An 11,435-nucleotide genomic window follows, 5' to 3' on the forward strand; every position below is an offset into this window, starting at 1 on the left:
AAAAACAATTGTGAGGATTTGAAAACGGGTCTCGAAGTAATGCTACATACGAATCAAGGACAACTACAATTTCTATTAGAATTTAATTATTACTTAAAATGTACTTCTTATTACAAATAAGTATTAATCTTAAAAACATGTATGTATTAAAAAGATACACTTTTAAATAAACCAAAATTAATCTATAATACGTTTGTACAATAAATAAATATACATTTAAAAAAGGTTAAATATACACATTTGCACAATTCATAAAAACCTATACAAGTTGTTTTTATATACAAATCTATTCACATATCTGATTACATACATTAAGCGAAAACATACAATGCAGACCTGTAATAATAAAACGGAAAAAATTGAAGCAATCCTTAACCTTGTAAAACAAGCAGAAAACAAGATGGCTTTGTCTTCCTGCAAGATGTTTAAGCAGCCAACACATGCCGAAGCCATTCCAAAATAGCTTTAAAAAAATGTTAGTTCCCACGGAAGGTGCTTTCTCCCACAAATATCAAACAATCTAAATATTCTAGATATTTTGGCTGTAAACTGCATTCATACCAACCCTCCTATTGAGTCCCTGCTGCAGAAGGGAGTAAAATGTTGACAAATATGTGACAAATACTGAGCGTGGCTGTAACAGTAGCGGTACTTCACAGTAAGAAATAGATTCCAGGAACGACAATAAGCCTCTTATTTTCAAACACAGGTCCATTACTGATGCCTTGTTAAGAAACAGACAAGCAGATCATGAGGTGAGGAGTATCAAGGGAGGGGATGGCAAGCAAGACAGGAAAGAAACCATTCGATTCGGTAGGCCCAGTTGAGTCAACACGCCTTGAGCCCTTTTCCCAAGGGTAGTTCTGAGTGCAATTCTGCATAACTGCTGAAGAGTCCGAGGTGTGGCTGAAAGAAGTTGAAATGAGACTTTAAATGTCACTTGTAGGTCTTCCTCCTAGAATAACAAAACCAACCGAAAACTTTGTTTTCAATTGAATTTATTAAAAGTAATATAAACTTACATTCGTAAAACTCTAAGCAGACTGCAGATGGTGAGCCGGGTCCTGTGTACTGAAGGGGCTTTTTGCCGAGGTTGTCCTTGGCATAAATATTTCCTCCAAATTCTACCAAAAGCTCAATTAGTTCCAGATTTCTTACTTTGGCAGCGCGATGAAGTGCCGTCTCATGGAGCTTGGCAGCATTTACATTTGCACCTACGGCAGAAAAACATTGTGAGAAACAAATTAATCAAAAAAACATGTCTAACACCATAAGCAGAATGTGCACAAGTCTTTTGGAATCATACTGCAGTTTACTTCCAGTCTGTGTCTGGCTGATAATATAACTATTTAATTTTATTTAATTGATTAGTATTCATTTATTTTATTATTTTACTTTACAATGATTGTATATTTTAAGGATTGGTTGAATTTTGTTGTATGTTCATTTCATTAAATAAACAATTTGTTGAAATGGTCTCATTTAAACAAACCGTATGGTACATCATCGTCATCTAGTGGTTGAACTTGGTATCGGAGTCTAAATTCAAAATATTTGAGCGACAAGTTTAGCCAAGTAATAGTTCTTCTCGGTTTCTTTTGCTTATTATCAGAAATAATCTACTGGCACTCTTAAGTGCAGCCTACAAACGCCTGCATGTGCAGTAACGTTTTTTATATTGTAACCATCTTTGAAACCATCTATATGTATTGATATAATTGATGTTACAAAAAACAGAAAGGCCTCTTTTAAAATCTAGAGATCATAGGGCCAAGAGAGCTTGGAATTTTGTTTCAGGACTAGCGATAATAGAAAAACTCACCTGCATTAAGCAAAACCCTGACACAGTCGACATGTTGCCTGGCACACGCCACATGCAGCGGAGTGCCGAAGTGACAGTCATGGGCTTCCATTAAAGCACCTTTATCTATCATGAGCTGGACACATTTAGAGTTACCTGACAGACAAAAACATAAACAAACACATATATCCTTATTACAACTGTCAATGAACTTTCAATGTAACATGTTTTCATTTAATAATAAAAACTTGTTTTTTAAAGTCAATGGGGTCCACAAACTGTTTGGTTACAAGCATTCGTCCAAATATCTTTTTCAGTGTTCAACCAAACAAAGAAATGTGTACAGATTTGGAACAACTAGAGACTGAGTAATTCATGATAGAATTTTTATTTTTGGGTGAACTTTCCCTTTGAAATTAATCCAGGAGTTTTCAAACTGGGGTCCAGGAACCCCAGACGGTTCTAAGGAGTCCCCAGTACATTAAGTTTTGTAAAGATGTATACTGTCTGTTGCATTATCAAGCATTTAATTCTCCTTTTTAGCTACATAAATACTTTCCAGAATGACTCATATCAATTTTGCATCTTTGTAGTTTGTTTTTCTCACTACAGCCCCCCACATATTTGGAGACGATTGGCATCATAAAGTTAGAAAATATATTCAATGATGTATTCATCTTCCACAATAATGTAACACACATTATTGGGGACTTTCAGTGTAATCATTTTGCAAATAATGATGATTTAATCAGTCTAATTGGTTTAATTTGCTCAATTGATTAACAGTCATAAGAAACATACACAATCAACATATGAAGAGTTTGGTTCCAAAATGAGATTATTGTGTTTTTTTTTCATTTTTCAAAAATCATATTTTTTATGATGTTTTTACTGTGTTTAATTGTGTAAGTAAGCTTTATTTTTTTAGTTATTATGGCTTCAATCAAAACAAACTTTGTCTTACCGCCCATACAGGCCTCATGGAGAGGTGAGAATGTGAATAGTGGAGGGTTAACAGTGGCTCCATGATCTAACAGCAACTTCACACACTCCAGACTACCAGCAGCGCAAGCATCACATAACGGAGTGCTGGCGTCTATGTTACGGGCGTCAACCTGTTAAACAACAACACCAGATTTTTACTTTTTCATGAAAAAAACTCCCTTGCACAGCAGTTTATAGATTATTACTACAATAATACTAATAATTCATACTTTACATCTCCCCTTAAAAAAACCAATGTGACATCAAAGTGTCCACTATTTAGGGAACGTTTTGCATATGCTTAGGCTTGCTGTGCTTACATGAGCTCCAGCATCCAGGAGCAGTTTGACACATTGTGTATGTCCTTGTATACAGGCCTCATGAAGAGGCGTGATGGAGTCAACAGCCACGATGTTGACAGATGCTCCATTTTCAATGAGCTTCTGCAGCTGGACAGCTCTGCCCTGAGCTGCAGCCTCATGCACTGCCGAGCGATCCGTCCAGAAACCCAAACCATGTGCTGCATAGACAAATCAGAAGAAAACGTCACACCCTTCCAAAAGAAACAGTTAATAAAAAGTTTATATTTAATCATTTAGCAGACGGTTTTATCCGAAACGACTTTTAAAGAGTTCAGGGAGCAATAAGCTATATGTCATACAGGAGCAATAATACAATAGATGCTAATACAAAGTTACTAGTTTCAAGAAAAGTTAGACCACTACCTGTTGAGAGAAAGAGAGAGGGTAATTGTTTTTTATATACCGTATAATGCTAAACATCTAAAGTAATATTATTTACATTATTAAAGAACAAATTCATCATTGATTCACCCTCATGTTGTTCTAAACCACAATCTCTTTTTCTGTGGAACACAAAAGAAGATATTTTGAAGAATGTCGGTTTTTGTGTCCATGCAATGGAAAGTAATGTTGTGTGGTTACCAGCTTTGTTTAAAAAAACTTCTTTTCTATTTTGCAGATTAACTATAGTCATACAGGTAAGAAATGACATGATAGTGATAATGATAAATATTAATATTTGGGTGACCTATCACTTTAATTTTAAATTGTGCATTTTTCTTCCACAACCACGTCTTTATTTTGTGTGAAACTGACCTCAATGTTTCATAAGGGTTATACCTGCAGGTAATTATTGACAGTGTAACATTGTAATAATTTACAAACATACTCTGTTTTTTGGAAATGGTCCCATTCTATTTGCATGGTAATAATTTACTACCATGGTCTAAGGATTATGATTTTACTCTCTTAAATCATCACTGTGCCCTAATAAAGCCGCAATACTGTAATGTATGAGGTTTAACGTGTATGTTATTGCACAGCAAGTATACTTTGCTGACTTATGTGTTGACACAGGTCACACTGATCCAGGCTTTAGTAACATGGTAATTGTCATTGGTGACTGATTCAAGGCCAAACAGCACGTGATCTACAGTTCAGGTTGAGTATATTTGTCATCAAGTCTTGTTTTAAATAACGTTAGCTTTATTAAAACAAACGTCAGACAGATCTGCGTCAGATTTGATCGTATATCAACGTAACGTTTTCAAGTCTGTTTGATGACTTGCATGTGTGTCATGACCGATGTCTTACCAATTTCTCCAAAAAGCGACGGTCTCGTCCGCGTAATGTCAAACTCCATTTCTTACCATTTATATGCGAATAATATCAAGAATGTGGGTCAAGGACCGTAAAAACGTGAAGGTGCGGTTCTCCATAGTTTACAAACAACCGATCTAATTCCAGTTCAAAGGTTAGATAGGAACCGTTTCCATGGAGACAATAAAGTGACGTCTCAGAAAGACGAATCCCCATTGAGTAACATTTAAATGTCATGACGTCTTGTAGGGAGTATTTTTGGGGTAAAAATATTAACCTTTTAAAGTAGATCATTCTGAGAATTGCGAAACATTGCTGTATATGTAAATCTGCTTTAGAGATCTTTTTTAAAACAGGTATGCTCAAATCATTATTGATTAATCATCGACATCGATGATAGGTACAGCCTTTTCAGCGATGAGAAACGACACACATATCATGCGCACTTGCGCTGACTCACGTGATCTTACGCCGTAGAGTAACCCACACGTGAATATCGACCATTTAACTAAAGTAGAAATTGACATTGAAACACCGAGTTGAGTTAATACATTTATTTAATTGTATTCGTACTACAAATAAAAAGGTTCTTGCCATTCCAGTTCTTTTCGCATTTCTATATTGTTTCTTCATGTTTGATCTTATGGTAGTTCAGTGTTATGCGCGCCCCCTGTGGACTGGATGAATGTATTACCTTATTAACCAAACAGAAGTCAGTGGCTCATCTGGTTTATTTCATATGCAAAGCAATTGTATACAAAACAAGTAGTAATACAATTAAAACATCACGACCTAATCTACATCTCGTACCATTTACAACAACAACAGGGAAGAGATTATAAAGGTTTTCATTCATTTCATTGACATCAGTATTACAATAAGTATTACATTTTCAGTCATTAAGGTGGTGTTCAGCCAAAAGCACTTTACGTTTTTGCACAACTTTTAAAGATTTCCAGTCTTTCATTTATAGTGCGGTTCAGAAGTCTAAGACATTGGTTATTAAAGTAAATAAAGTTAAGATGTTGCAAATATTAAATAAAAGATAATGTTGTTACATACAAATTAATTATTTTTAAATCAAACGAAATCGTATTTCTAACATTTTTCACGTTTACTTCATTGTACCAAAGATGACATTTTCTTGCCTCCATTGAAGGTAGCCAAAAGGGGTCATACCGAATTCTAAGTCCTTTCTATTTATTTTCTTCATGTTATTAAATCCTCTTTTCACTTTGAACTCTTTATGTTGTTGTTATTTTAGTAAAGAAAATGTACATAAAAATAAACGCGTAGCACTAATGTCTGATTTTAGGACCCCACTGTAGCCTATGTCTTAATAAAAATACATCTTACTAGAGAAATATGACACATAAAAGTCTTCCTATAAGCTGATCCTTCCTTATTTTACATTCCTACATACGTAAAACACACATTCTCAATGGGTCTACAGCATTTCATTAACCACAGACCATTTGTGCAGCTCTGCAATTACCCTCGCTTCCTTAACAAGAACTTTGGACCACATGTGAACCATTTTATAAGAAAAGCAAAGGTCAAAAGACTAAAATCATAATACTATCCATATGCTGACCAGCAGTATTCATTGTTAAAGCAGTTAAACATCAGTGGTGCGGAGTTTATCAAGGTTTTCTGAAATGTCTGTTTCGCTGAGACCAAACTGAGGCTGTGAGTGGTGCCGTTGCCGAGTTTGGGACTGACTGACTTGTCCTGTTTGTGACAGTGATGGAAGGGAGCAGTACGGACCCTCTTCCTTCAAACGCTGCTCCTGAGTGGGCACAGGCATCCAGGGCTGCCATGAATCAACCACAGAGGTTGACTTGACAAGCTGAGGTTTGCCCTGTGTAGAAAAAACCTTGCTGGAGGCACGATACTGTCAAGAGAATAAATGTTGGAAACAATGAATGGACGTTGTTTAGTTTCTATGACGTCAAACAGGATTGTAAAAATAATCAATGTCTTCCAAAAGGTTTCCTGGTATTGATTGATAAAACAGTGAGCCCCACCCAAAACTAATACCATTGGCTAAACCAACGTTGCGATGTTGAGGTGGTCAGGATGTGTTCAATTATATAAGAAACGTCTGAGAAATCGATCTAGGAATGGTCTACTTATTAGGCTAGTTTTGTCCCTGCATTAAATTGATAGTTCACATAAAAATCGAAATTCTGTAATCGTTTATTCATCCTCTTGTCACTTCAAACCTGTTTAACTTACTTTCTTTTAAAGAACACACAAGAAGATATTTTGAAAAATGTTTTCGCGGAACAACAGCGGTACCCATTTACTTGCATTGGTTTTGCGTCCATACAATAGTAGTGAATGGGTACTGCCATTGTTTGGTAAAAACAATCTTCAAAATATCTGTTTTGTGTGTTCTGCATGTCACAGAGGTTTGAAATGACAAGAGGGTGAGTCAATGATGACAGAATTTTCATTTTTGGGACACAAAACGTTTTTTTTTCTATACACCAAAAAATAGATATGTTTCTGAACTGTGTAAACATTCACATTTCTGCACAGTTGATTGGGATCCATATCATCATCTGATTGATTTACTTTTTACCTTTATTGGTCCTCTGAAGTCTTGAATTTTTGAAGCAATGTCATTGATCCAGCCCTTCATGTCCTCTGGGGTGTCTGTCTGCATTTATAAACACAAAGAGAGATTTGTTTTGGTAACTTTGTGGGGACTTGCCCCTAACCCTCCTAGAAACCTTTTCGGATTATTTTGGGATAAAGCATAAATTTCATGCGTTTTCATAAAAATAATCATAAAAATAATCAAATTGTTTGTCTGGATAAACTGTTAACGTAAACATCTTCAGAACCTCCCTTTGCATTAAAGGAGTAGTTCACCTCAAAAATTGCCCCCATTGACTTTCCATAGAAGGAAATAAAATGACTATGTAAAGTGAATGGGGGCCAATTTGTGAACTACTCCTTTAATAGAATGCCTCGACGGAACAGCAGGCACATAAACACCTGTCACGCTTTAAAATCAGATTTATAATGAGCTGTTTACGTTTTGCTTGAGTGGCGGAGCATTTATGCAAGAATGATTCACAACACATTCAACACAGCTGCACATTCGGCTGCCAGTCAATGAGACAAACCACTAGAATAATATTTTTTCTTATCTGGGATCTAATTATTCAGAGCTACCTGAATGTAGAAAGTTCTGGTACTCGTGATGATTTCAAACAGATTGTCACGGCACAGCAGATCCCTAAAAAGCAAACATCACTTGGTAAAATGTAATATGTTCAATTCACAGTTGGTTTGATTGAAGATGGATTAATATATTGACTAAGACTTCCTGACAGTTGTGAAACAAAGGTCGAAAAAGAAAGAAGCATTTGCTCACCCTGATTTTACAAGGCTCTCGTTTACTTTCATTACATCCTTCAATCGAATACTGCGCAACGGTTCCTTATCCTAAACAGAAACAGAGGTTTGTTTATTTTTTATGATTCACATATATCTCTTGTATTCTTTTAAAGAGTTTACTGTGACAAAGCCTTACCATTTCAGATTTATAGTAGCTCACAGTCTGGTCGTCTAGAATGAAAAATCTTCTTTTCCAGCTTTTCCTCTAAAATATGGATGGAATTGTGGTTTAAAGTTGTAAATTTGTATTAAAAAAATGTATTTAGATATACACAAGCCCATCGCTGCTCTCATTCTGAAACCTCTCTATATTTTGTGGTTTTAATTTTTTTGCCACCCTTCATGTTTGTCACTGGGCTTTGCAAATATAAAGTAATAAAAAGGTGCTTGTCAACTTTGATGACACAGTATTTAATCATTCAAAAGGTACAGTGTTTTTTCCATTTCCTGAAAAACAGCAAACTTGGACATCTGAGGTATCAGAATTTACTTTACTGTGCATGATTATTAGTTTTCTCTAATGTCTGTAACCAAAACAGATCAGCTACTGGTCTGGGCCACTGCTTTATTCCTAAAATCTCAAGACTCAGGTCTTACCACATTGCCTTGCTTGACACAGAAACCAGACCTCACGATATTGGGCCGGACGCTCTGGCATCTCCTTAAAGTGACATGTGACCCAAGGTCACTCGTGAAGACATCGTCACTCTCGCTCTGAGCACACCAAATTCACAATTCATTCTTTTCAAGTTTGAAACATTAATATATAAAAATGAATAAAGAACAGATATGAATCGCTCACCTGCTGGACAGGTGTGTGCACAACCACGCCCCCAATGATGTTTGTTTTGTAAGCCTGTCGAGACGTTGACTGGCTTGGGTTCGAAACAGGTGTGACATCAGAGCTTTGGGTCACTGAGGGTACTTTTGGAACCTAAAAGAGATATTGAAACACATACACGCAGGTTCATTTATTTATTAACTACAATATGTGTACAGGGCAAAACTAAAAATACAGATTTTGCATATAGTCTTCCATTTTCTAAATGCTTGACCAATGACTAGAGCCAAGGATCTGCTGGTTAGCATGTGTCAGTTGGATGTAAGTGCTGTTTTTTTAAAAAGGCATTCAATTATTCCTAAAATATGGTGTAGCGTAATGATTCTTTGCTGTATTTTACTTTTTGAATCTAAATTGCTACAGTAGCAGTTTATTTGAACTTTTATATTTTGAACATTTATATAAGTACGTGCACAAAATTTAGACATTTAGGCCTACTGTAATTTTGGTAGCATTATTCAGAGCGATGACCCATTCTTTCAAGTCCGTTGCATCATTTGCCTGCAGGAAGTATCGTCTGGACAACGCATTTATAACTGCAGAAAAATAAAAGAGGTGATTAAAACTGTGACATACAAAGGAACCAAATGTGCCAATTTTCTGTACTTACCAAAGCAGAACACTGCCTTCGGTTTCTGCTTCAGTGATGCTTCATTAACCTACAAACAAATAAAGAGAAGTAATTAAAGAGTACATGCACAAAAAAGTAGTAAAAATTGAGGGGATTCATTGACGCTTATATCCAAAGAGACTTACATTGCATTATCCTATACATTTGTCTCTAAGTAGGCCTATGCGCAATCCCTTGGGATCGAACCAACAACCTTGGCTTTGTTTGCGCCATGCTCTTACCACTTGAGCTACAGAAAAAACTTTTACTATTTTATGAACAGTGATATCAAATTACCTTTGAAATGTAACTGAGACGCAAACTTCCAACATATTCTGCTCCGACAGGTAAGTTCTGTTTTTTTTCAGGAAACAGGCAGAATTATGCAAATTAAGCAGGATAAAAAATAGGATGCAAATTATGGGTGCGAGCAAATAATATTAATGAAAGAAGCAAATGCAATGCCGTCCTGCAAGTCAATTGAAACGATATGAAATCTAGCAATACCTGCGGATTGTCCATGTACCATACCAGAAAATTCTTATGAGTATCCAATATAAAATAACGCCGGTAAAACCTATCACTGCTCTCATGTTCCTCAATATCCAGGAATCCACAGGTTCGATTTTGTCTATCTTGGTAAGGCATGTCCCAGACCTGAAAAAGTGAATTAATAAATGCACACTTCTCATACATATACTTTGTTAAAAAAAAATTAAACAGACCTCCTAATTGTCTTAAAACTATTGAAATCTACAGTGCAATGCTTTTCTTTCCCATTCAGTGTTTTATACCATTATGACTTCCCTGCTTTCTCATGGGAATATAAGTCAGTTACACAAAGTTTGACAATAACAAGTCATATGGTTATTTCTCTCTACACTTTCAAGACATGGGAGGAACAAAACAACAGAAATGACAATACAGTTTTCGCGACAGGTGGATTTAGGTGACATGCAGATGAAGCAGGTTTGAATAAACCAGTGGAAATAAAACGGATCATAAAAGCATGCGATAAGGCGTTTGGAGAGGAAGTCGCTATTGCGCACAACTGCCACACCTAATACCAACTTGATTCACTTCCAAAATCCCAAAGGCTCGTGACTCACCCTCGTTCTCCAGCGTGGGAAATGTTGAACACGATACACGCGCAATGCATGCGCTCATTTATCCGCGAAAAGAGAGGAACGCGCGGCGCAGAGAGTCGAGCCGTGCGTCCTGGCGCATGATAGAAACGAGCGCAGCCTCTTTCCGGGAGTTAAAACCAAACTCAACGCATCCGGTAGTGTGCATCTTTATTTTTTCATATGCGGAAAGCGGAACCCAGTCGATGTCGTGTCAGAAGCTACGCAATGGATGGGAGTTTGACGCAAAGTGTGCAACTGTTTTAAAACTATTACAAAGAATCGTTCACTTCAAAATGAAACACTGTATTGAGTTACGCCTTGGTTTGTTGTATAGTATAACATTAAATATCTACGTGAAGCCTTTTAAGATATTTGAACGATGATCTGATGATGTTTATTTTACTATGTTTTATATATGTAATATTTAAATAGCTCTAGTATGTTCATATGATGATATCTGTATTGTGTTTAAAATATATTGCTACTTAAAATATAAATAGCCTACACTTCATCCGATCTGGATGCGTTTTGCTCGAGGCAGCTAAAACGTTACCAATAAAAGGTTGGAGTGAATAAGTGCTTTAATTTAGGGCAACGGTGCATACAGAAAAGCTCAAATCTAGATCCAGTAGAAAATAAAACTTAAAAAACTTAAGACAGTGTGTTTTAGTTTCTGTAAGCTATTTGTATATTCGAATAAAACCCATGATATGCACTTTTGTTAAATACGTTTTTCAAATAAATACCCTAACCCAGTTTAGTGCTTATTACCCCCATTTTGTACCATACATCTTATATTTTTATGGTTTGATCAAACCTGAGAGAGCATTAAAAGCAAATATAATAAATTGTGCACTCAAGACTGTGGCCACTGTAGTTAATCTGACAATTACCATCAAATGTAAAAATGATTACACATATTTTATTAATTATGAGGATAAATATTTAGGAAGAATATTTAAAAGCATATATGATTTTAGGTTTCATGAAGAACAAACAACGAAGCAATCTTCTTGCTTCACTTAGTTAAAATAATCAG

General features: G+C 35.9%; 2 protein-coding genes across 2 annotated transcripts; both read right to left on the minus strand.

Moving 5' to 3' along the window:
* Positions 1-69: 69 nt before the first annotated feature.
* asb13b (ankyrin repeat and SOCS box containing 13b) lies at positions 70-4,838 on the minus strand. The gene is made up of 6 exons (XM_056772584.1): positions 4,402-4,838; positions 3,106-3,305; positions 2,766-2,916; positions 1,823-1,957; positions 1,023-1,214; positions 70-906 (listed from the first exon to the last, which is right to left on the minus strand). The coding sequence occupies exons 1-6, from the start codon at positions 4,448-4,450 to the stop codon at positions 749-751; spliced, it is 885 nt and encodes a 294-aa protein (XP_056628562.1). The 5' UTR covers positions 4,451-4,838; the 3' UTR covers positions 70-748.
* Positions 4,839-5,120: 282 nt separating this feature from the next.
* On the minus strand, positions 5,121-10,658 carry plekha2 (pleckstrin homology domain containing A2). Its single transcript, XM_056772254.1, has 12 exons — positions 10,379-10,658; positions 9,777-9,926; positions 9,567-9,623; positions 9,270-9,318; positions 9,098-9,195; positions 8,621-8,752; positions 8,416-8,532; positions 7,955-8,023; positions 7,796-7,866; positions 7,594-7,657; positions 6,995-7,072; positions 5,121-6,301 (listed from the first exon to the last, which is right to left on the minus strand). Exons 2-12 carry the CDS (start codon positions 9,915-9,917, stop codon positions 6,026-6,028), a joined length of 1,152 nt encoding a protein of 383 aa, XP_056628232.1. The 5' UTR covers positions 9,918-9,926; positions 10,379-10,658; the 3' UTR covers positions 5,121-6,025.
* Between the last annotated feature and the right edge of the window lie 777 nt (positions 10,659-11,435).

The sequence above is a fragment of the Triplophysa dalaica genome, chromosome 18 (assembly GCF_015846415.1).
Source record: "Triplophysa dalaica isolate WHDGS20190420 chromosome 18, ASM1584641v1, whole genome shotgun sequence".
NCBI lineage: Eukaryota > Metazoa > Chordata > Actinopteri > Cypriniformes > Nemacheilidae > Triplophysa > Triplophysa dalaica.

Coding starts and splice junctions, on each gene's coding strand:
- asb13b (XM_056772584.1), bottom strand. CDS start 4,450: ATGGAGTTTGACATTACGCGGACGAGACCGTCGCTTTTTGGAGAAATT. Junction 2,917..3,105: donor TCCTGGATGCTGGAGCTCAT/GTAAGCACAGCA, acceptor GTTGTTTAACAG/GTTGACGCCCGTAACATAGA. Junction 1,958..2,765: donor CCATGAGGCCTGTATGGGCG/GTAAGACAAAGT, acceptor TTTGTCTGTCAG/GTAACTCTAAATGTGTCCAG.
- plekha2 (XM_056772254.1), bottom strand. CDS start 9,917: ATGCCTTACCAAGATAGACAAAATCGAACCTGTGGATTCCTGGATATT. Junction 8,533..8,620: donor TGCACACACCTGTCCAGCAG/GTGAGCGATTCA, acceptor TGGTGTGCTCAG/AGCGAGAGTGACGATGTCTT. Junction 7,658..7,795: donor GAGAGCCTTGTAAAATCAGG/GTGAGCAAATGC, acceptor TTTGCTTTTTAG/GGATCTGCTGTGCCGTGACA.